General features: G+C 42.2%; 1 protein-coding gene across 7 annotated transcripts; it reads left to right on the top strand.

Annotated features, from left to right (window-relative positions):
* The first annotated feature begins 957 nt into the window (after positions 1 to 957).
* On the top strand, positions 958 to 24128 carry FNBP4 (formin binding protein 4). Of its 7 annotated transcripts, none has more exons than XM_063116814.1 (17): positions 958 to 1139; positions 6710 to 6802; positions 8195 to 8331; positions 8607 to 8790; positions 9171 to 9318; positions 9394 to 9541; positions 10396 to 10737; positions 13457 to 13655; positions 14502 to 14623; positions 15965 to 16069; positions 16418 to 16551; positions 17525 to 17709; positions 18959 to 19272; positions 20032 to 20176; positions 20273 to 20541; positions 21213 to 21370; positions 22725 to 24128. In XM_063116814.1, exons 1-17 carry the CDS (start codon positions 1016 to 1018, stop codon positions 22813 to 22815), a joined length of 2898 nt encoding a protein of 965 aa, XP_062972884.1. In that variant the 5' UTR covers positions 958 to 1015; the 3' UTR covers positions 22816 to 24128. The 7 variants fall into 7 exon arrangements, with proteins under 7 accessions (XP_062972884.1, XP_062972885.1, XP_062972882.1 ...); XM_063116815.1 differs by having other exon boundaries at positions 14499 to 14623; positions 17525 to 17697; XM_063116812.1 differs by having other exon boundaries at positions 14499 to 14623.
* The last annotated feature ends 1060 nt before the right edge of the window (positions 24129 to 25188 follow it).

Here is a 25188-nt window from a genome sequence, read left to right as displayed (position 1 = left end):
CTTGGTAAGAAAAGGCACATTTCTTTAATTCTTGCTCCTCCCACCCCAAGTGTTTTTCCAGGAAAGAAAACTTACATTTGTAAAAGCAGAATTTAGAGAAGGCTTTAGAAATGTGTGATTATAGTAAACAGTTGTGGAAAAATTTAAATTGGCCCCCTGACATAAATGTTAAATAAAACTTTGGCCTTGAAAATCCTGTCTGAATTTCATATTAAATTTCCCACTGATGTTTTGAATGGCTGTTGCATGCAGGGCAAACAATGCCTTTACTATTTTGAAGTCTTTCCTGTATAAAGATGGAGATAAATCCCTAGCCTAATCTTTACATTAGATTTTGTCTGATCTAATCTGTGTATTTGTGAAATGGTGTCAATGTTTTTCCACAATCGACTGTTCACTATAATCACATATTTCTAAAAGTAGCTGGTTCCACCCACCCAAATGCTGTAATTGGAAATTATCTGACAATTGTTTGAGGATTAGATTGCTGAACTAGGAAGGCCAAGGTTCAAATGCACCCCTACCTTTCAGCCATGCAGATCAATCAGTGACCGGTCGGTGGGTCGTTGTGATAATAAAATAGTAGGGAAAGAATCACTTACGCCACCTTGAGTTCAAAGATCAGGATATAAATGCAATAAATGATGCTGGTCATGTATTGCACTGCTATCGCACATTCCTTCTTATGCACAGAGTTTAACTTTTATTTTGTATTTATGCTACCAAACATGGACAATAACGAGACGGAAACCGAGTGTTAAATAACATCCACTGTACCCAGGGAGTGAGAAATCATGCCAGAGGAGGGAGCTCGTTGCCGCCCGCCGTCGTGGGCTCTGTCAGGGCGGCAGCCGTCGCCGCCTGGGCCGGGTCAGTGTTGGGCGCAGGCCCCGCCTCATCATCCCGACTCTCCTTGCGCCCCCGCCCCGCCCTCCGCTGGCAGGCCCAGGCCCCGCTCGCTTCGCCCTCCTGTCGTCTTCTTCTGTGTGTCGGCTCCGAGACTTAGCTGGCCACGATGGGGAAGAAGTCGCGGGCGGCGCCGGTGGGGCGGCGGCCTATCCTACAGCTCTCGCCGCCGGGGCCTCGCGGAGGCCGGGAAGAAGCCGTGCCGGGCGACGGGGACTCGGCGTCGGAAGCAGGTGAGGGCGCAGGCAGGCCGCGCGGCCTAGGGGCTGGGTCGGGGCTGCGCGCTTAAATAGTTACCCCCTTCGCCTCTCCCGCTTAAGTAAAGAAGGAGGGACACTCTCCGCGGCCTCCCCCCCCCCCCAAAGCCAGGAATTTCGGGACTGGAAGGCTGTTTCTCTGGGGCCTTTTACCGAGGCCGAGTATTATAGCGGGGTGTGTCCGGCCTTCTGCCTCCATTCCACGCACCAACGTATCTTCGCTATACGATGACAACTTATTCAGTGCTGTTTTATGAGGTGCTCCCGGCACCTCCTTATCTCGTTCATCCTCCCGATTTATTCGGTGAGGTGGGTCATTACTATCCCCACTTTTCAGGTGGGAAATCAGAACTTGTTCCGAGCCTTCCAGTGAGCCTGGCAAGGTTTTGAACTTAAGTCCAGTACATTGCATCCCTCCTGCCCACCTTGGTTATGTGCCCGAGGGCGCAATCCTATGCATGTTTAGACAGAAATAAGGCCTATAACTCCCAGTTTGCCCTAGTTAGGATTGCATCCCAATTTATTGTATTATTTTAATTTAATCAGCGAAGGCTCGGTTATATGTAAATAAACAAATTTTAAAAGACCTGGGAGTAGACCTCATTGAAAACAGTGGGATTTGTTTGTGAGTAAATCCACATGGGATTGTGCCTTAAATCTTCGGTATTTAGCAGCCCCCATCACTTTCCGGTGGGATTGCTCTTTACCTGTGCAAATCATAGACAAGAATGTGTGCAGAATATGCTCCCCCTCTCCCCCCCATGTAGGCTGTGCTTTTGGCATTAACTATTGAACAGGAGGCAGAAAGTACAGTTTCTTAGTTCTGGATCTTTCTATTATAACATTCAGGCTATTTAGTCACTAGGTTGCCGTAGCGCACAGCAGTGGCGGGTGTGGGGGGAGATGTTGACATATGACAGAGGATATTTCCCCAGGTTGCTCTAGTCTGCAGCAATCCTGGTACAAGCACAGTGTAGTTCAAAAACTATTGTGTGCTTCCCTTATTCATGGTCGTCCTCAATCTTTCTTATTTATTTACTTATTTATATTCTGCCTGGTTCCCAGATGTTTGTAAGCTTGGTTTTTATTTTATTAACTTTATTTCATATCCTTCACTTTTGATCCTGAAGGACTCCTGAGGCAACAAAAAACAAGACAAAAACACTAAAATGACATTTAAAAAATAGAAGAATGCATAAAAATCGTCAACAGAGTAATAAAAAGAGTGTGTTTTCAGCATCCAAAAGCATTCTTACAGAGCCAGATTTTCAAATTGTCAAAAGACAAGCAGTGATTGGCTTTCTCGAGGAGAGAATTTGATAGCTGTGGTGCTGCAACTGAAAAGACCCCATATCATGTTGGTACTGCATTTGCTCTAGCAAGACCTAGCCCATATCTGGTTCTGAATATGTTATAATCTATCCCCAGCTAATGCAGATGGAGGGGAGAACAACCTGGCAACTCTTCCTAGTATTCTGGCTTTTGGGTGGAAGTGGCGGGGGGGGCGGGGGGTTGTCCATGAATACTCCAGCATTGACTTTGCATTATGAGGGAGTGTTCACATCAACAAATCAAGTAAATGTTTGTTTATTTATTTGTAACATTTATAAACCACTGAATATAATAGAATCAGCGGTTCACAACATTAAAATACAATATTAGAAACACAATTTTAAAGCATATCATTAAAACAGCATAAAACCACTTCCAACTACAATAAAGGAGCAGTAAATGGAGCGCCATAACTAGTTTATGTGCAGACCAGGGAAAGCCTGGGTGAACAAGTGTGTTTTCAGGAGGTGTTTAAAAGATGCCACATTTTCTGCTTCCCCAACCACATGAGGGAGGGTAGGTGCCTCTACAGAGAAGGACCACCATCTGGGTACTTCATGGCGACATTCTGTTCATTTCAGAATGACCAGCAAGACCTCCTCTGCTGATCTTAAAGGTTGCCTGGGTATGTATAAGGGAAGGCAATCCGCTAGGTGTCCTGGTCCGAAGTTGTTTAGGGTTTTATATGACAGAAACATAACTTTGTACATGGCTCGGCAACTAATAGGCAGCTAGTGTAGTGTTAAATGTTACAGAAATAGTGGGACAACGTAAGAAGTTGAGATAGCCATACTGTTTTGAAAGTTTTTTAAAAAATAGAACCAGAGGTGTGAGTTTGAGCTATTGTGGTAAAGGTGAAGTATGACACAGCTATTAAAGACAGTAAGATTTGCTTTTCTAGGTTCACAAAGGTAACTGGAATACTGTGGAGGCTCCTCTGGTGTGGCCAGTGGCAATTTTCATTTATTTCTCCTTCCTCTTGTAGCTCCAGTACCACCTCCCATGCTTTTCTGGAGGGTCTCCCAACCCTCTGGAGCAGCTTTTCAAAGGTTGCAAGGGCAAGAACGAATCAGTGAAAATCACCATCCTGCTACTTTTCTTCAGTGCCAGTGGAACACCACTGAGCACAGCCCTGGGTCTAACCCTCTAATTATGTTAATAGTTATGAAATTTGTGCCTTTAGTCACTATTTATTTATTTATTACATTTCTATGCTGCCCAATAGCCGAAGGTCTCTGGGCAGTTCATAACAATTAAAACCACAAAATACAGCATAAAATGTAATATAAAATTTAAAAAAATTAAACTCCAGTATAAAAGTAAAACCAAAATAAGATTTAGCAATGCAGAGGTTTAAAATACAATAACAGATTTAAAGCTTTAGAACTAAAAGACTAAGTTACCTGGGAAAATCTAAAGGTCTTCACCTGGCACTGGAAAGAGCACAGAGTAGCACTAGGTGATCCTCTCTGGGATGCTCATTCCACAGATGGGGTGCCGCAGCAGAAAAGGCCCTTTTCTTGGTAGCCACCTGCCTCACTTCCTTCGGCAGGGGCTCTTGGAGAAGGACTGTTGATGACGAACTTAGGGTCCAAGCAGGTACACATGGGAGGAGACGATCCTTCAGATGACCTGGCCCCAAGCAGTTTAGGCCTTTGAATGCTAAATATAGCACTAGTAATATTACAGTCATTATCTAGGAGATGTCTGTAAGACCCATGCAACCACAGTCTATGTAGCAGTCAAAACTGAAATAGATACTCTTAACAGGGGCAAGAATTGTATTTTCCAAATAACAAAATATTGTGGAATAAGTTCTGTGAAAACGAGGGAAGGTATCTGAACCCCGTGTAGTAAATGAATAATAACTGCTCTTGTTTTGCGCTAGAAACTGATCTTCTGGAAAGTTCCTTGGAAATTATCAGAACAGTGCAAGATGCTTCCACTAAATGTAATGGTCATAAAAAAGGCATGGTGTACTTAGCTTTGCTTACTGTGTAGGGAATGCGCCTTAAATACTGTTTTCATAGGCTGTATATCATTCCGTTTTATCTTAGGTATTTGCTCTTTTATCCTTCAACAATGCTAGTTGAATACGTATAGTGCCTTCATTGTACACACTTACTCTTTTTGAAATGCTGTTTAACATATACATGAAGCCGCTGGGGGAGGTTATCCGGAGATGTGGACTAAGGTGTCATCGATATGCGGATGATACCCATCTCTACCTTTCCTTTTCATCAAACCCAGGTGAGGCAGTGGCTGTTCTGAACCAGTGCCTGGGCACGGTAATGGACTGGATGAGGGCTAACAAACAAACTCAATCCAGACAAGATGGAGGTACTGTTAGCGGGTGGTTCATCTGTCCGGCGAGGTGACGTTTGCCCTGTCCTGGACGGGGTTGCACTCCCCCTGAAGGATCGAATCCGTAGTTTGGGGGTGCTCTTGGATCCAGAACTGTCACTTGAGGCACAGGTGAACTCAGTGGCAAAGAGCACCTTTTATCAGCTTAGGCTGATATACCAGCTGCGCCCTTATCTGGACAGAGATAGCCTAGCTACAGTTATCCATGCTCTGATAACCTCTCGTTTGGATTACTGCAATGCGTTATACGTGGGGCTGCCTTTGAAAACGGTCTGGAAACTTCAACTGGTACAAAACATGACAGCACCTTTACTAACAGGGACTGGCTGACGAGACCACATTACGCCAGTCCTTTTCCAGCTTCATTGGCTGCCAGTCCAGGTTCCGGGCCCGATTCAAAGTGCTGGTATTAACATTTAAAGCCCTAAACGGCTTGGGGCCAGGTTATCTGAAGGAACGCCTCCTCCCATATGTACCTGCCTGGACCCTAAGGTCATCCTCAGGGGTCCTTCTCCGTGAGCCCCCGCCAAAGGAAGTGAGGCAGGTGGCTACCAGGAGGAGGGCCTTCTCTGCTGTGGCACCCCGGCTGTGGAATGAGCTCCCTAAGGGGGTTCACTTGGCACCTACATTATATGCTTTTAGACGCCAGGTGAAGACCTTTTTATTCTCCCAGCATTTTAACAGTCTATAAATAAATTTTAACTTGGTGTTTTAAATTTGTAATTTTGCATTGCTGCTGTTTTTATCTGGTTGAGTTTTTATATTGTATTTTATATTATGGTTTTATACTGTTGTTTTATACTTAGAATATTTTTAATTTTTGTGAACCGCCCAGAGAGCTCCAGCTATTGGGCGGTATAGAAATGTAATAAATAAATAAATTGTTTCTTTTTGCTTTTGTTATGATAGGAAACGTTTCTACAAATAATTGCTGATGTCTCTGTAGTGCTATTTAATGTAATTTGTTTTTAGGTGACGTTGCCAAAGGACTTAATTTTTATATGCAATTGTTAATGTTGGCTGTTCTAGATTTTGTAATCCTATATTTTGCATTTGATGTTTTATTGAATGTATACTTTTAGCTGTTCTGGGTTTATTTTGATTTTTAAAAAATACAAGTAGAGACCCATAATAACTAGAGTAGCAAGCTTTATTCAGTTTAATTGACTACTTGCTGAATTAAAACTTTAAAATTTAGGATGGATTAATTTTAATTGTGGAGCTGTGAGTTAAGAGCAGGCCTTCCTTTTTGACACTATTTTGATTTATTAATGTTTTATAGGAAATACATGTTCAATAATAATTGTAGTTTATTATAAGTTCTCACACCTTTCAATATCTTGTTTATCATAATAATTTGCACTGGGTGAGAAGAGGGTGGCTGGGTGAGGTAGAAGAAGGAACTAGACTTTCATGCTCCCATGAATCTATTTGATCATGTGCTTGGTGGAAACTTTTGCTCTTTAACTTCAACTTTTCTTGGGTGACCTAGATAGTACACACAAGGATGTACCTAATATTACTTTTCCATATTTGAGTCTTTTTCCCAGAATGTGCATTTTATCATATTGTTGATAGAAGGTGGTGTAAACAATGTTGCTTCCCTTTTGTTTTTCTTTTATAAGCAAACAGTAATAAATAGTCACAAAACGTATCTAGTTGTTTCTTGTGCACAGAGAAGTTCTGTGACACTACTAAAATATCCCGCTCCTTTACTGTTCTCCCTCCATCCTCCCAATTAAAGCAAGCTAATCTATTCATGTTCTCATTTTATTAGCTCTTTTAGGATTGAGTGAGCCTTGTGGTATCCTTCTGAAGTGTTTCTTCTTTATATTTGATTTTCCCCCCAGATGACTTTGAAGTGACTGAAGAGGCTCCAAGGACAGCCCCAAACCCACCCCAGGCTAATATGCCTATTGGGCCTGTAGCTGTCAAACCAACAGGTACCACCTTGCTAATTTCCCCTTATAATACTACCCTAACCCGCAGTGACAAAGGTCATGTTATTGGCATACTGTGGATGTTAAAGAAGCCATCTTAAGAACAATGTGAAAGTAAAAAAAATCTCATTTTTTGTGTGAGATTGATATTTTAAGTGTTATTTATTAACAGATGTTTTGTCTTACGTTTTACTTAGAAAGATCAGGGATGTTTTTACTGTGGCTTGTTGGAGAATTTTGAACAAGGCTGGATAGATTGAGAGGTTATAGCTTAATAAAGCAGGCTGTTAAATGTTAAGCATTCTAGCCTTTGAAATCAAGAAAAATTACTACAGTCTTTAATATGAAAAAATCTTTCTCAGTCTATTTGTTTGACCAAATATATCGGGTGAGATCCGATGCCGCCCTTGCATAGGGGGCCCCTATCACTGGTGGCTGCGATGTAGCTCTTCTAGGGCCAAGCACTGAAACAAGCAGAAACGCCCATTTCTGGAAGGTGTGTGACCTGCCCCTTCCAGAAATGAGTGTTTGCACCTAGAAGCACTACAGTGCGGCTGCTGCCACTGGCATATCGAGTTTGGTCGCCCACACTTGGTGACCATGTACACTGATGGTGCTATATAAATAAATAATAATAATAAATAATAATAATACCCATCATCTTCAGGACTGCATGCCCATCAGTACTTTTCCAGATGTTTTATACGTACTGTTCCTTGACAATCAGGTTAATTGAGCTATGCGTTCTTAGTGTAAAAAAGTTTGAAGCAATTTCCCAGCGTTTCTTTCATACATTAACGATAAGAGAAAGTGCTGTTATTTTTTCTTTATGGATAGCCAAATGTTTTGAAATCTAATGAAAAGTGCTCTAAAGGCACTGGCATGTTTTGTTTATGCAGTGAGCTAGAGTTTGCGTTAGCAATTATAGTAATACCTCCAAAATGTCGGTTTCTTGACTTAATTTTTGCAATAGCCCAAAGACAGCATAAACACTTGTTTGCTGGTGCAACTCGTTTAGGTTAAAAGCTTTTATTTTTACTGTTTTGGAATGAAGGCAAGGACAGCTGAAGTTGTAATGTCAAGTATATCTCCATAATTTACATTCTTATATAGTACCCTTTATACTAGAGGTGTGCTGAAGGGAGTGCAAGGTGTTTTCAGGATACAGGGATGATAGAAAAGCTATTTCCCCTATTAAAAGCCGTGGAATCTCTTTGAGGCATTTCTTGTACACTGTTGTAAGTGAGTAATATGTGGTGTATTGTCTGAATTGGCATACGTCCCTCCCCCCCTGATACTGCTAAAAATATCCCAACACCTAAGACTCAGTTTCAGTAATTATAACACATTGCTGCTATGGATTGCTACATACGGTTATGTTGTCTTTTGTTCTAGGTGGCTTATGTTTGCTTGGTGCTTATGCAGACAGCGATGAAGAAGACAGTGAGATGTCTGAGAAACCAGCACAGTCTGCAGATGCAAATGGCAATAATTCGACAGACATTGACAGTACCCTGGCGAACTTCCTAGCGGTAAGTAGAAATTCTGTTTTGGTTCATTAATTGATCCTTTCTTCTGAACTGGAGTAGAACATAAAGAAAATACTTAGCAAGATTCAAAACAAACAAGAAATGAGTAAAATGTTGTGCTGATGGGCAGGTGTTTTAAAAGAGTCAGTCAGACCAGAGGAGTTGAAATCTTTTACTTGGAAACTGAGCGATTTCGCTTTCTGTTTCCAAATAATTAAATGCTCTTTATTATTTGAGTCAAGTAATATTCTTTGTTATCTTATTTTCACTTTTAAAAGGAAATAGATGCAATTACAGCTCCTTCCCAGCCTGCTGAGGCCACTGTTCCCACCACTGCTCCACCTCCAACTCCTCCACGCCCAGAACCTAAGGAATCTGCCACCAGTCAGGTTTTGCCAACTGCAAATGGGACAGACCAGGTGGCCGAGTGGCAGTACGATACTCAGTGCTCACTGGCAGGAGGTAAGCCTATACTAGTTTGTGTTACTTATATGGTGGTTTATTCAAATGCATACTAGTGGCATAGGAAGGGTAGTTAGTCCATTAATTCCGATGTCTTTTCATTTTAACTGGCTATGACATTTGTAATGTGAAGATGAAAACTGAGAGCCTTAACGGCTAATCTGCCCTGTTTTATGACATCCAATGATTCTTAAAGGCAGTTTGTGAATGTTGGGTTGGGTAAAAATTTGGGAGTGATGGGAAAGAATGCAGTCCCAGCCATTATCTATCTCTTGGTACATGGAGAAAGGTGAGGATATTCAGTAATGTAGTTTGTATTTATTTGCTGACAGCTGAGGAGGGAGGGCTTGCTAACTGAAGTCTTGTTTTCTTTCCTGCAGTGGGAGTGGAGATGGGAGACTGGCAGGAAGTTTGGGATGAAAATACAGGCTGCTATTATTACTGGAACACTCAAACCAATGAGGTTACTTGGGAACTACCCCAGTACCTTGCAACACAAGTACAGGGTCTTCAACATTACCAGCACAGGTAAAAATGACACTGAATTGGAGACTGAATTCATGCTCCTTGAAGCTTCCATTACTAAACCTGCTGTTCTGTTAGTTCTGTAGCAGAGGCTGATGAAAACTACCAGATGGCTGCAGATCTAACCTTACCGGGAAAAGGTGTTGCTGCTGCTGTTGTTGCTGCTGCTCCTGCTCCAAGCAGTGTTGGACGTAGGACAACTCTTGTGAAGCGTGAACTGAAGAAAGTTAGTATCATTTTGGCTGGCTTAAAGTACCCATTTCTTCTCTGTTCTCTTAATTTCAATAGAAAGTGCCTGCTCTCCTCTAGTATTTGTTTGGACTGTATGTGCATCTTATTTCTTTTAAAGATCAAAAATAGACTGCAAGCACTCCGAAGCAGGAACTGCCTTCCAGAACATCTTAGCATCCTAGACCTAGATCATATTGTCACAGTCTTAGAATGGAATGGTAAACAGGTCTGTCCTGGTGCATCTGGATGGTTCAGAAGAGTCCTCCACAGATGTAGGGTGGAGTGGGATTCCATAGTTGCAGTGGTAGAGTACATGCTTCGCATGTATAAGTTTCTAGGTCCCTGGCATTCCTATTTAAAAGGATTTTAGTTATCAGGATTATGAAATAAGGCTTTTGTTCTCTGTACACTTCTGGCCTCTGGCTTTTGGGCCTTTGTTAAGTACTGGGCACACATTTCCAAGCTTTGCAGGTTAACAATAACAATCAGAATAGAAACTTGTTTTTCTTCAATTAGAAATCAAACTCTTCAAGGTACTGATCAACAGATTCCATGCTTGCTGTAGCAAAAAGAAAAGAAAAGGGAGAAACTCCTCTTTGACACACTGAGCTCTCGTAGAGCAAGGGCTGGATCTTATGATAACTGGAATGAGCATTAACCTCCTGATGCAGACCACTTGCGGGCTTTTGCACTCATGTCCAGTCTATGGCATATGTGGTCTCTGTCTGAAATGGCTTTACATTAGCCTCATGTGTTCTAGCAGTTCTTAGCACTATAGCATGACTTTTATTCTCTGTGACTTTCTCCAGGAAGCTAACATTTTGGTGCAAAATCTCATTTACTTCACAGGAAGTCAATGAAGGTATCCAGGCTCTTTCAAGCAATGAAGAAGAGAAAAAGGGAGTGGCTGCATCATTGCTGGCTCCATTACTTCCTGAGGTGGTGAAGGAGGAAGAGGAGCGCTGGAGGCGGAAGGTTATCTGTAAGGAGGAGGTGGAGCCATTGATGGAAGAAGATGTGGCAGTGGAACAAGCAGCGCCTGTTGTTGATCAGCAGCTAGAAGGCAGCCGAGATATTGGGGAAGACCCTTCTCAGGAAGACCTGTGTAGTGTGGTGCAATCAGGGGAGAGTGCAGAGGAAGAAGAGGAGCAGGATACTCTTGAGCTGGAGATGGTATTGGAGAGGAAGAAGGTGAGTTAGTTTCATTGGCGATGTGGGTACTCTTCCCTGATGGGTCTCAGGTGGGATTGTTGTCTAGAGAAGAAGAAAAGGATGCACTGCAGAGCCTGGAACAGAGGAAGTGCTGTGATATATATGACATCTACCACTTGTCTTTGAGAAGGCAAAGCCCCCTTTTGATACGGATAGTTCTTTATGGTTTTCATTTGGGTCCTAAGACAACTTAGAGGTATGTTAGATTCAGCTGCTGGAGGAAAGAGTTGCTGGCCCCATCTTAAGGTATGAGTCTTGAGAAGTGGAAAACTGACCAATTGACTGCCTGTAACAGAGTGGCATTGCATGATTGCTTTCTTGCATGACAACATGCACTTTAAAGTGATACTGCCATGATTGTGAAGTCAGTGATTATACTCCCACAAGTCCTTTCTGTGTGTAGAATATAGATCTATTTCGAAGGGACATTGTTAGCCATCTAGTCCAACCCGCTCAATGCAGGAAATCCAGAGCTAGAGCAGCCCCAAGAGATGCTTAGAGACCTCTAGAAAGGGTTGAGTCCTCCACCTCTCTTGGTAATGGTTCCATTATCAAACTGCTCTTACATTCAAGACGTTAGTTGAACACTAGGAGAAAGGTCTACCTTCCTGAAATTTAAGTTACGGAAGGAGATAGCTACGCTGCTGTTTGTAATTCCCTCCCCCGCACCAGATAGTTTTTCTAAAAGGGACAACATTTAAATAATTTCAGAATGTGGGCTTACAGAATGGCAGAGCATTGGTGGGAGAACAGAGGTAGCATTTTGGTGTATGTTCAGTTTTGGTTAACACCCCCCCCCTTTTGGTTTTGAAGGTGCTGCTTGTCATCTTGCTAATTCTGTTTGTTTTCTGTTCAAATATTTTATTGTTTAATTGGGTAGTATTTTGCAGGAGTTTCCTTTTATTGTGTTTCATTTGTTATACATCTCATTTTTTGGTGAAAGAGTGACTTATACATTATGACTTAAATCAAAACAAACATTTTCTTGTATGAACCATTTCTCCCCACCACCACACACGTGCACACTGACCTGGTTCACACATCGCACTGCAATTCCTGTGTTGTTTAACATTCGTCTTGATGCTGAATTAATTCTGGGTTGGTCTGGGTTTGGATCTCATGATAACCCAGAATCAGGGCATTCCTGGGTTATTGATTGAAAGCAGAAACAAGTAACACACGGAAGGTATTTGCTCATGCCTGCTTCCACACAGCAGTTTTTGGGCTATATGCAAACTGGGTCAGTGACTTGATAAATGCCCCACTTCTAGAGTTGTTCATTGAGGGCCTTAAAAAAACTTTAAAAAACACACACCCTGATGTCTGCACTACTTTAGGCTCCCGGGTCCCTTAAAATCGACCTCATGGGTGCAGAACCTCTGATCCATGGGGTACTCGAATCCAGTCCATGCCAACTGTTGGGGAACTTTGTGGGGATTGGGGTGTTCCAAGCCCCATCCCTAGAGGGAACGCCTTAGAGGACATCCCTGATGCTATCTCAGAGTTAGCAGCAAGGATGCCCAGTGGTAGAGGTTGGAACTCACCCGAGCGCGTGGAGGAGCGGGTGCTCCCCCCTCTCCCCACGTGGACGAGTCCCGCTGTCTCATCCCAGCTGCTGCCTCCAAGATCAGAGGTAGCAGGGGGGGAGGGGCAGTGGAGGGGGGGACACTCTTCCTCTCTAGATATCATATAGATATATGCTATATTCTCAGTACTGAATGGAGCACCAGAAAAGAGAGAAAATAGATAATGGCACTTTGGGGCTCAGAGTGGTGCAGATGAAACTTTGGTGGCAACAGTGTTTGGAGCGTTGGGTGCTGCCATTTTAATTCTCTCACAATTCCCCCAACATACTATCACTACATCACAATCACTAGGGGAATTAAAATGCTGGTGCCCAGCACTCCTTCAAGCACTGTGGAAAAATAATAATAAATAATATTTATTATTTATTTCAACCCATTGTTGGGCTTTACGAGGGCCCCAACATTTGCCTAAGGACTTCTTATGCGAACACCAGGCCTGAAGGAGCCAGAGGTTTTTGTTTATATGACGTGATGGGAAGCCCCCACGTTTCTCTGGGATCAGAGGTGATTCATAGCGTTTTTCCAGCTGTTCTGTATAAGCACAATGTTTGCTCACTTGTTTCCATTGATAGGAGACATATCCTATAAGTGCAAAGTTTATACCCATGCACACCAGACTGATTGGTTCTTTCAAAATAATACTTGAAGTTTAGTGTTTAAATTAGGGGCTTGCTCTACTATAGAAAATCAGACCAATAAACTGAATGAGCTTTTATGGAGGAAACTTCAGGATATCCCATTTTTACTGCTACTATTCCTGCCACAATCTCTGCCCAGAGGACCTCTATTAGCTATGTCATATGGGGAGAGGGATGGGGAAACGGGCATGGATTGCAAAAAGAGTAGTAGTAACGGGAAGTTGGGCAGCAATGGAAGAGCTGGTAAGATAAGGCTAGTGCAACTGAGGAAGGGCTTTTAACAAGTGAGGGAAGTGGCTTGATGCATAGAGGGAGGCTGCCCTAGGCATTGTCTTGTATTTCATCTTCATGTAATCCATCCAGATAACTTTTTCTTATTGGTGGCTTTAAAAATATGATAATAAAAATAAATAAAATAGAGATTAGAATGGTTGAAGATAGATACTGAAATATTTTTGTTTGTTTGTTTTATAGGCAGAACTGAGAGCTTTAGAAGAAGGTGATGGGAGCATTTCAGGCTCTAGTCCCCTTTCTGAGGGGAGTCAGTTAGACCTAACACGGCGGTTGCTACCCAATCAAGGGAAATGGAAGCTTTTTGGAGTTGCTAGCCCAGAATCCAACAGTCGAGGGTCTAGTAAGACGGGGCAAGAGAGTCCTGAACCCGGAGAAACAGGTATGTCAGGTTATTGTGCTGTGAACTCGTTTAGCTGTTCAGTCACATCTAGTAGTACTAAGGATTGGTCACTTTTCTCAAGCTTCTGAAATTCTAATGCAATATCTGATTAGACCTTCTTTTATACTAAAACACATGCATGCACACACAGTTTTTTAAAAGTGGGTGTCATCCCCCCATCCCCCCAAGCTTGGCAAGACATCTATGGCCTGGTTTGTATGTAACAACTACTCATGGCTTGTTGGGACCATGCAGGAGAATGGTTATCAAGTCTGTATCTTTCTATGCACTTACACCAAGCCATTGTAGTAGATATGTTGAGGGTTTATTGGAGAACGAGACCTGTGAACACAAAAAAGAGAGAATAGTAGAAAAACCCGATGCATTTCAGCCTCTTGTTTTTTATTAGGCCTTCTTCAAGGGGCTGTAATAATATATATATATATATATATATATATATATATATATATGTGTGTGTGTGTGTGTGTGTGTGTGTGTATATGTATATATATGTATATATATAAAATATGAATGAGACAACACAGAACTAAAAAAATAATACTATAATTAGAAAAGCATATTGCAAGAATAGCCTGTGCATACATGTAAACAATAAAACAATTTCAATTCTACATATAAATCATTCATAGGGCACATTGCAAGTAAGGCCTGTGCATATATTTAAATAATATAAAACAGTTAAAATATTACATACTCACTTATAGCAATGTCTGCAGAAATTATTTATAGCAGATTGTCTAGTGTATATTCACTGGCAGCTGGATGGGATGTGCTGAAGGATGTACTGTTGGACAAGACTTATGAACACTGCTTTCTCTTCAGCAGTGAAGGAAGAACCAGAAGTGGCTGATGAGAACTCTGAGAATGAGCCAGACGCAGAGGAATCGCAAGACAAAGTGAAAACACAAGGGACTTCGAAGGTAGAAGATGAGGAGCAGGACTTAAAGGTGTGTGAACTAAAGCGGGCTTAAGTCTCAACAGCTTTACTTGAGGCAGATTCACATTGTGCTTTCAAACTGGATTGGCTTCCTTCTCCTTGCCACATAGTGACCAGTCATATTCTCCATGTTGAGATGCCACTGTGCAAGACAGTGATCAGGTTCTCTTGATCACCATATTTATTTAAGCCATGTTAGGTTGCAATGTGTGCTTGCAGCCATTTTGAATATTCACATCATGGTGGGTGATAGCCCTGGCTTATTCTGTTATCTGAACCCGGGAAGGGTGGGCTGTTGGCATGGTTAATAAACCACCCACAACCCTAAAACAGCCCATAGGTTGTGGGTGGCTTGTTAACCATGCCAACAACCCACCCTTGCTGGTTGAGACAACACAGTAAGCCATGGCAACCACACACCATGGCTTGAATATTCAAAATGGCCACTGATGGCTGCAGCAATAATGTGAACTGGAGACATAACTGGTAATTTGTTGTCTAGAATCTAAGACCATAGAGAATGTGCATGCCTAACTGGTTGCTATGTAGTGGTATTTAGTCTAAGTTGGTGGGAAAAGGGTCAACACTGTTTGAATCTCCTTTCCCCCATTTTTCCCACCTCCCTGCCTTTGTGGTTTGAACTGACCCTTAGAATCCCTATCAGTACTTAACCTTTTCTGGGGCAGTTCAAAGCTTTGCAGCTTATCATGAAGAGTACTTCTAAAGCTGTTCTCGGTTCTGCTTGCTCTTTATGTGCATCAGACGTTGCTTCTTACTCACAGTAGTATCTTAATCAGTATCTGTTTCGATGGGAATTTGGAAAGTATGGCACTGAAAATAAGGCACAGAATTTGGCAAATAAGGCATTAACACATTATATTAAGATGTGTTTGTAACAAGTAGTCAAACAACATTTAGTCAAATATATTTGGTTGTTCTCCAAATCTGTTACTGCTGTATTTAAGTGTAGTTTATTTCAGAACATGTTAGCACTGGAAGATGAAACAACCTGTTTCTCATGTGAGAATAAATTTTAAGTAACTGCAATGGACATATGGGTTATCCATGTGTAACACTCAAGGTTATAATTAGAGAAGACCTTAAATCATCCAGTGTTCTGTCAGAATGGCTGCTGATACGAGGTGGAACATACTTCCTACATTTGGCTAGAATTGAACTAGTTGCTATTTCCATTAGCCTCAAAATTTGCAGTTGTGAGTTACTGCTCAGATGACGCATCTTGTTATTGAAACAGATGTTGGCTGTGCACTTCAGAGACAGTATTGCAGTAGCCTTGTGCATTGTGACTGACAATAAATTCTTGACCTCTTGCTTGCCTTATTTTTGGCAGTTTCAGATTGGAGAGCTGGCCAACATGTTGATAAGCAAGCTGGAGTTCTTGGGCATCAGTAGACAATCCATCTCTAACTTCCACATGCTACTGTTACAGACCGAGGTAACTAAAGTTTACCTTTTATAGAAAATAAATTACAGAACGTAGGGAGCCAAACAACTGGCAACATTGCAGTGTGATAAGAATTAGGAAGTTTAAGTACTGTGGCATAGATAGCAGTCTGTCTCTCTCCTTCCCCCCTCCCCCGAATGCTTTAGCTCAATATTGTATCTAAGGCCTTCTTGGGCTATATCTAATTTTCCTGCTCGTGTTCTATGTCAGTAGTGCTGCCTCCTTTTGGATAGTTAGCATTGTGTAGAGCTGCACAGTTCAATGGGATGTGTCAAGCATGAGCCCAATTGTCTACAGTTTTTTCATTATTTCTCTTGTTTCTTTGCCTGCCTGTCATAGACCCGTATTGCAGACTGGCGGGAAGGAGCTCTCCAAGGAAACTACCTCAAACGCAAATTGCAAGATGCAGCTGAACAGCTAAAACAGTATGAAATAAACGCCGCCCCTAAAGGCTGGTCCTGCCACTGGGACAGGTACGCACTCTTCTCCCCTTTTCACCTTTCACCTTTGACATCTCAGACATGATTTGTGACCATCACCACCTGCCGACGTGCCGTCATCTATCTGGAGACTGAGAGCAGCTGCACTTAGCGGTGCTGAGCGGGCAGAGAGCCTCTGGCACATACAGAGTTTCAGCCAGCCACAAAAATTGGAGAAATATAAAGTCTTTGTTAAGTGTTTTGAAATGGATTTGATTCCGCGATTGGACAGAGCTGGTGTTTACTCTTGAGTGTAAATGCGCTAAGGAGGGCGGGCTTGGGGGGTCGCGCATGCGAGAGCTCTGTGCACATTGCAGGATCTCAGGAACTCCGCTCCCAAGTAACGTCTGTGCCCTTATGGAAAGCCCACTGACTGAGGAACTCAACGAAGAACAAGATAACTATCTCCTGCCAGCAGGTCAGACCAAACTATTTCTTCTTATATTTGGCTTTCTTGATTATTTTTGTTTATTTGAAATCTTTGCTCTTTTGTTTTTCAGCTCCCAGATCCTCTTCCCTCTCAGTAGCAATTCACTATGTCTGACACCAAGAGTATCATAAATGTGACTGCAGCAGTCCATGGGGGAGCAGCCATCTTTCATAAATTGGGCTGTTTCTCTTTTGCTATTCTGGAAGGAAATGAACCCTGAGACTACCTAAAAAGTCTATTTCCTAATGCATCCTTGAACGTTAATTGCACACCAGCCACAAGCGAGCTGTTTCGCTTAACCCTCTACTCTCGGAGTGGAGGGTCAGGGCTGTGATCACAGAGCCAGCACCACAAACAGTTTGGAGTAAGCCCATCTTGCAAACCCTTCCTCAAAGCTGTTTGTTGCCTTTGTGAACAGCAGTCCTAGTGTAAAAGGTTCTTCCTGTGAGAGCGCTCCGCTGTCGCGGGAGAGGACTACATCATTGTGTCAGTACAGGGATGAGAGCATAAAGCCTTGTTTTCTTTCTTGTGATTTAGGGATCATAGGCGCTATTTCTATGTTAACGAGCAATCAGGCGAATCCCAGTGGGAGTTCCCAGATGGGGAAGAGGAAGAGGAGGGGCAAATCCTAGAGAATAAAGCAGAAGCTCTTCCTAAACAAGCACTGAAGGAGAAAACAGAGTCTGGAGAATCTACTGATAACACTGCAGGTACTGGACCTGGTGGGTTTGCTGGACACCCCCCCCAACCCAACTAATTTCATTTGAAACAACATTTTAGGAAGGTGGAATGTCATAGCAGGGGGGTCGAGTGTGTGTAATGCAGAAGGGCAATTGCTCAGAAATACCCATGTGTTTAAATATTCAACTATGCAGAGTGGAGTTGCACTGAAATGGCTGTTGCTTGAAGAGTGTTAATCTATATCTAGGGACTTCAACATGGTGCCCATGGACACCTCCTGTGGTGCCTGTTGGGCTCACTGGATCTCCTGATTATTATTATTTTAAATTAATTGGGAGGCTGTCATGCTGCAAAGTGAAGTGTCAGTCTCCATCACCATCTTTATGTCTAAAAATTCCTCTGTGCCCCACATGGCCCTCAGAGGCATTCTTGGAAAATAAAAATGGCAGGTGGCTGCAGCGCAGTGCATTGTTTTGAAGCATGTCCAGCTGCTCAGAGTAAAGAACAAAATAAACTGGGAACAGGGAACAAGAGGAGATGTGTGTGCATGTGTTATCTCATAATTTGGTGTGGCTGGCTGGTTTTGCCTGTGTGTGCATTTCTCTGAGCATCACCAGTTTGCTTTCTGTGAAATGGATGTTTTGTTTTCCTTGGGGGCAAATATGTGTTGTGGCATTTGAACTTCAAACCTGACCTCTACTTTGTACCCTTTGGAAAAGTGTTTGTGGCTGACTCTCATCAGTTTGCTTTCTGGGAAATGAGTGTTGGAGCAGAAAACTGTTCAAGAGAATGTTTTTTGTTTTGTAAATCAGACCCCATCTCTGCCTTCTACTTGTTCTTATGCAAGTTACTTCTATTTAAGCCTCACCAGTTTTCCTTCTGAGAAATGGGTATTTTGTCACTAGACAAAGCCATTGTAGCATCCGTTTTGTGAAGGACTAGGCCCCTCACATAACACACTCAAAATTCCAAATGTGCCCACCAGCCCAAAATGTTTGAGGACCTCTGTTCTATATTCAGCCGGGGGATCTCTGTCCATCATTATGTATGCATATGTGCTGCATCATGTGGAGGTGGGAGGTGTAATTTCTTGCTGTTTGTATTCTTCTTCCAGTTTAGTTTTCAGAGTTTGGGGAGATAGTTCATGAAATAATTATTAATAGAAGATAGCTTTTCCAAGGAAATGTGTCTCCCTCTGGGAAAAGTACATAAAAGTTGGAGAAGAACATTTGGCTGAGTGGGCATTGGAAGTGTTGGATAATCAAAACTTTTTGTGTATCTTTCCTTTAGGTTCTCTTGGTAAAGAGTCTCTTTCTAGTCAAACTGCAGCTACATCTCTTGTGCCTCTCAGTCCGTTTTGGACAATGCTTCAGCCTTCTGTTCCTGTACTCCAACCCCCTTTACCCTTGGAAATGCCGCCGCCGCCGCCACCTCCGCCAGAGTCACCACCTCCCCCACCGCCACCTCCTCCACCCCCAGGAGAAGATGGGGAAATTCAAGAAGTAGAGATGGAGGATGAGGGAGACGAGGAGCCACCAGCACCAGGAACAGAGGAAGATGCTGTTCTGAAACCTCTTCTCCGACCAGCAGTAGCTAACAGTCAAGTGAGTTAGTGCATACTAAACCCCTGCCTTGAGGGTTTGGAGACCTCTCCTATATATCTATTTATTTATTTATTACATTTTTATACCGCCCAATAGCCGAAGCTCTCTGGGCGGTTCACAAAAATTAAAACCATCATAAAACAACCAACAAGTTAAAAATACAAATACAAAATACAATATAAAAAGCACAACCACGATAAAACCACGCAGCACAATTGATATAAGGTTAAAATAAAGAGTTAAAACAGTATAATTTAAATTTGAGTTAAAATTAAGTGTTAAAATACTGAGTGAATAAAAAGGTCTTCAGCTGGCGACAAAAGGAGTACAGTGTAGGTGCCAGGCGGACCTCTCTGGGGAGCTCATTCCACAACCGGGGTGCCACAGCGGAGAAAGCCCTCCTCCTAGATTGTCCTGAAGAAGAGCACTCATTTTCCTGTCTGTATAAAAAACAGTAATTTGTGTGTGTGAAGGGGAGAGAAAATAAGGTTTTCTTGCTTAAGGTTTGCGGGGAGTACGATTCTGTGTACAAGGAGATGATCCAATATTTAGATGTTCTGTCAGCTCTTGTGATAGTGAAACTGAGATGGGGAGACACAGCTGTTGCAGCAGATAAGAGAACAGTTGAGCTTGTTAGCATCAGATCAAACTTTACAAAGGAATGACTATCATGGCCTGTTAATGGTTTTATGTAGTATTCCAATGGTTTACAGAGACCTTTCACACAAACAAAACTAACTGGCTTTTGTCTGCTTCCAGACCAGCTCTGACACCAGCATATCCGCACCTCTTTCAGTTAAATCTATAAAAAGAAAAGCTTCCGAAATGAGTGCTGGACTGGTGCAACGAGCAGCAACCATTGGAAGCTGTCCAGTGCTCTACGGCCAGTCAGTTATGACTACAGGTGAGTGTCATACCTCTAATTCTCCTTTGCTTTTTGATCTCCATTGCAGAGTTTTGGAAATATTCCCATTTCCCCCCTCCCCCCCTGTTGTTACAGGCCTTCAGAACCCAGGGGTGACTTTGCAACAGAGTTATCTTGGAGTAACGCAGCCAGCACTTATCAGCTATTCCGAGTGTAGTGCTCCTGTTGGACTTTCTGCTGGCACTTCACAGCCGGTTCCTTCACAAGGCCCCCCGCCTGCCACTAGCACTGCAGAACAGCTGCCACTGCCGCCGCCGCCGCCACCACCGCCACTGTCGCCACCTCCACATGCTCCCAAAGCGCTGCCTCCAGAGAAGTCAAAAAAGCTTAGGAGAGTTAGCAAGGTAAGTACTTAATTTTTTATCACCTCTCATTGTAAGTGCCAATTTAGGGCAAGATGCATATAGGTAGAAATGTGCTTTATTTTACTGTGACAGGTTGTAGAACTGGTACACTTTTGTGCGATGGCAGATACCAAGTGGAGAACCTGGCAGCTTCAGGGCTTGGGATTTCAGAAACACATAGCGGATGTAGGAGCTCCTTGGGCCTGTGGGTCAGCCTAATCCCAATAACCTTGGAGATACCAGCTTTAAGCTGTTAATTTTCTTATGCCAATGTGTCAACTTCTGTGCTGGGAAGTTTATAAATTCATGACCGTTTCTCTCCCCCACCCCCAGTAAGCATAGTTGTTCTATAGTGCATGAGAGAAGTTAGCTTTATCTCTAGTCTCAAATAGCTTAGCTTTTTTCTTTCCCTTAGAGCATAACTGGTGCCACTTGAAAGTTATTCTTTGACCATCCTCCATGTAATTTTTTCTTTTCCCTTGGTATGATATACTCCAATATGAGACTAACCAGAAAGAATTGACAGGATAATATTTTCTTTCCTGTCTGTGAAGAAAAGGCAGCCTCCCTACCTAATAGTACATTATCCTAACTAACAGGATTGAGAACAAAGAGTTCCATGAAAGCCCAGCTCTGATACTTATGATAACATGATAAATGTTTTGCTACAGAGAAAAAAAACCAAGACAAAGATGCCATCTCTCGTAAAAAAGTGGCAGAGCATTCAACGGGAACTGGATGAGGAGGAAAACTCCAGCTCTAGTGATGAGGATCGGGACGTGATGTCACAGAAGCGAATTGAGGAATGGAAGCAGCAGCAGTTAATTAGGTATGAGGGAGACTGCAAGATATGGTTAGGTAGGCCTCTTCCCCCCCCCCATCATCCCCTCAAAATAAATTGTTCACTGGTCACTGTTGTCCATCAGGATATGTGATGCTAATTATTGGCAAATTAATTATTTGTTGTGGGTTTCATTGGCTGCTGTCTCTGCAAGGTTTAGCTCAATCTGATTGTAGCTATCCCTTTTTGCAAGGCAGATTGAAGAGGTTTATCAGCCTACTCCCATGGAATTGGGCAAAATGTACAATCAGCAAAGTAGATGAGAGGCATCAATAAGTAAAGGGATGATCCTTATTTCCAACAGTCACAGCATAACCTCAGGAAAACCTTATGTCTTTGGCATGGGGGACCTGTCTATTTTTATTTTATTTTCTATGTTTATAGACTGCTCTTCAATATATACTTTCCAAGGCAATTTACAAGATGAAGCTTGTATGTAGTTAAGCATTCCTTGAAAGATTTATCCAGTTTTTTTCTGTATGAAGTGATTTCACAGCATTTATTATACACAGAAGGATTTACCTCAGTGTACAGTGCCTTTGACAAATCTATGTATTATAAACCTTTCAGCAAAAGAGAATGTTGCCCTCGCAGGGTGAGGAGGGTGTGTGTATGCACTTGGAGGTATTTAGATGTTCATTTTGGGAACTGGATAGATTTTACTTGGACAGCAAAAACAAGTCCCAAGCTTGGGCATGCCCCCTACTTACTGCATATAGCAAACTGGGGGCATTTATCTGTTAGCAGGATTGTCCTGACCCTACATTTAGATGGCCAAATTAAAGGGGTGGGTGGAATTGTGGAGTAAGAGAGATCCTGTGTACAGATTGGACCTGTTCAGATGACATGCTTAGCCATGGTTAGGCCACTAACTCTTTTGCAGTAAATGGTTTGTGAGCATGTTTAAACCATGGTTATGTAGCCACCATGGTTAGGAATTGCTCACTTGACATGTAAGTTGTGGTTCACATGACATGCTAAGCCATAACGTTTAGCTCAAAATGCTTAACTACCATGGCTTATAGTGTGTCGTTTGAACAGGGTCATAGATGTGGTGTGGCCCAGATTGTGTGTACTAACGCTGGACAAGCGATGCCTCTCCAAATCTTTGCTTGAGAATTTCTCTTTTTAACATGCTATATCATAGAAGTTTTACTATAATGGTGAAACGGTAAACATATATTGTGTACGCAGGACAGCCGGTTCTTGGGTTATGTCTTTCCACAGATTGACATATCTCTGGGGAAAAAAGTTCCTTCTGTCTGAGATTTTGACCTCTTCAGTTCCCTCTTGGCTGACTCACTAGCCTAATCGTTTTCCTGTGTATTCTTCCTTTTTACAGCGGTATGGCAGAGAGAAATGCAAATTTTGAGGCATTGCCTGATGACTGGCGCGCTCGACTCAAGAGGCGGAAAGCCACTTCAAGCACATGAGAGCTTTTTTTTCTTTTTCTTTTTTTTTACCCACACATGTACAGTTCAGAACCTTTTACTGTTGGATAAATTGTAACTTTTTGAGGATACATATTTCAGTTTAATGACCTGAAGGAGAAATTGCGTGGACTTGGAATTCCTTTTGGAGGTGTATTTGGCAAATAGGCCTGTGAAATAAAAATAGGCTTGACCACTCCTCTCTAAAGCAGCTCCTAATCCCAGTTGAGACAAAGGTGGAATACCATTCTGTCCAGTTCCCTGGTGGAGCTGGTACCAAGAACTGATTCATGCACTTTGGCTGGTTCCATTTTGAACTCCACATTTTCACCTCTCCTTTCCAAGCCCAAAGGTGTTTTTCCATTCATCTCAAAAATAATTCTACAAGGTGTCCAATTTGCAACATTTGCAGATTGGTGTTACAGAACAGGCCAATGAAAGATGCACTTTTTTCTCACATCAGACACAGAACTGCAGGATACGAACCCCTCATTCCATCCTTATCTTTGCCAACTCCTTGGTTTTTGGCAGCATTGTTCTTTGTTACTGCTTGCCTGACTAAAAAAATGGACTGTTGTTTCTGCCCTTAAATCTGTATCAGTCCTGCCATTTTTCTTGGGTGTTTTCACTTGTAACATTACTCCCAGAATAATCCCGTTACACTTTAGGTGCTGAAACTTGCCAATAGTTCCATTGGTGGGGGCTGTAGCAAGCTGGGACAGAACACAGTATGCAGCTGCCATCATTGAGTACTGACTGAGCAGGATGGGAATCCCCATGCCTTCCCTGGTTGGCATCCAGAGGCAGGGGGAAGATGGCTTAGCACTGTATCAGCACTGACTATCCAGTAGCCTTGTGTCTACACTGGATCCTGCTGGCCAGTGAGCAGCTGTGTGCCGGCACAGTGCTGAATCAGCTACATTGCAATGTCCCTTAAGTAAAGGTAAGGAGGACCCACTTCCCCTCACTCACTACTCAGCACTCTACCCCACCTCAGTGCTGCTCGATAGATATATGTTAGAGGAGAGGGAAAACTTAAACATTTTTCAGTACTTAGTTCTAAACCCCTCTTGTTAAGTTCCAGGAAATGTAGGGTCTTTGTCTACGTTTGAAGCCAGGCTGAATATTTATCCAACCTGTGAATGTCTGAGTCTTCTCCCTTGTTTGCTTTTTAAAAATCTGAATCAAGTGGTAATGATTTTCTGTAAACTGAAAGAAAAGGCAGTTTATGGTTGAACACTGTTGGTATTTCTCCTGTTTCTGGCTTTGTAAATTTGTACATAGACATTAATAAAACCCCTTTTTATACTTCGGAACTTAATTATTACTCTTTGAACCTATTGTCAGTATTAATGGTACAGTTAAGTGACCAGTATTTGAGAAATGTGACATTTTACATCACACAGGGCTTTTCTTTAGAACTCAGTACAAAATACATCCTGCTGTGGTGTTCAGCAAAACTTGCAAAAATGCATAGTTTAGAAATACACAACTTAACATCTTTTCCCCCCCAGAATTCAGAATATAAGGTAAAGCAGAGAAGGCATGTTTATGGGGGGATGAACAAAAGCTAGGGCGAAGGGCTGGACATTATGAGACATTTTTCCAAGGCTTGTTTTAGTTTATGAGTCCTAAACAGACTGTGTCCCTAATCACTGACTGTAGAAAATGAATTCTGAGCTACTTTGAAGATGTCCTGAACTTCTAGATGATGATGATTAATAACAACAATAACATTTATATAGCATTCTTGAGTGTTCAATGGGCTTCACATTCACTATCTTAGATGTAACAATGACCTACCTTATAACACTGTTCGTAAAGATTACTATCTTTACAGTGTTCTAAGGTAGGTCATTGTTATCTTGTGACAAACTCATATTCTAAAGAGACCAAAAGTACCCCCTTAGACTGCCTGATCAGAACAATTTCACAAGTCAGCCAAATATACCCTTTGTCCCAAAATATACATCCTTAGGTTAGTCCCTTTTTATTTTATTTATTATTTCATTTATATCCCAACCTTTTTCCTCTTAAGAAACCCAAGGCGGCCTACATAATCCTCTCCATTTTATCCTCACAACAACAACCTTGTGAGGTAGGTTGGGCTGAGACTGACTGGTTCAGAGTTGTTAGAGGTGGAAACAACCTCTAAATAAACAACCTCTTTTCTGTCAGCAGAAAAATTGTAGAGCACTCTCTTCAGAGATTCCTATGGCCTGTTGGCCTTACAGAAGAACAGCCTTTGGAATCTATTTTGCTGTTATATCTATGATGTTTTAATTGTGTTTTAACAACGTTGTTGTGTGCGTTTCGTTTTTTTTAAATTCACTTAATTGGATGGGAAAAGAAGTATGGTTTGGAGTTGCCTCTAGA

The sequence above is a fragment of the Elgaria multicarinata genome, chromosome 2, assembly GCF_023053635.1.
Source record: "Elgaria multicarinata webbii isolate HBS135686 ecotype San Diego chromosome 2, rElgMul1.1.pri, whole genome shotgun sequence".
In the NCBI taxonomy this organism is placed as follows: Eukaryota; Metazoa; Chordata; class Lepidosauria; order Squamata; family Anguidae; genus Elgaria; species Elgaria multicarinata.
Note: the sequence above shows the minus strand (reverse complement) of the source record. Positions and strands in the feature narration are given on the sequence as shown.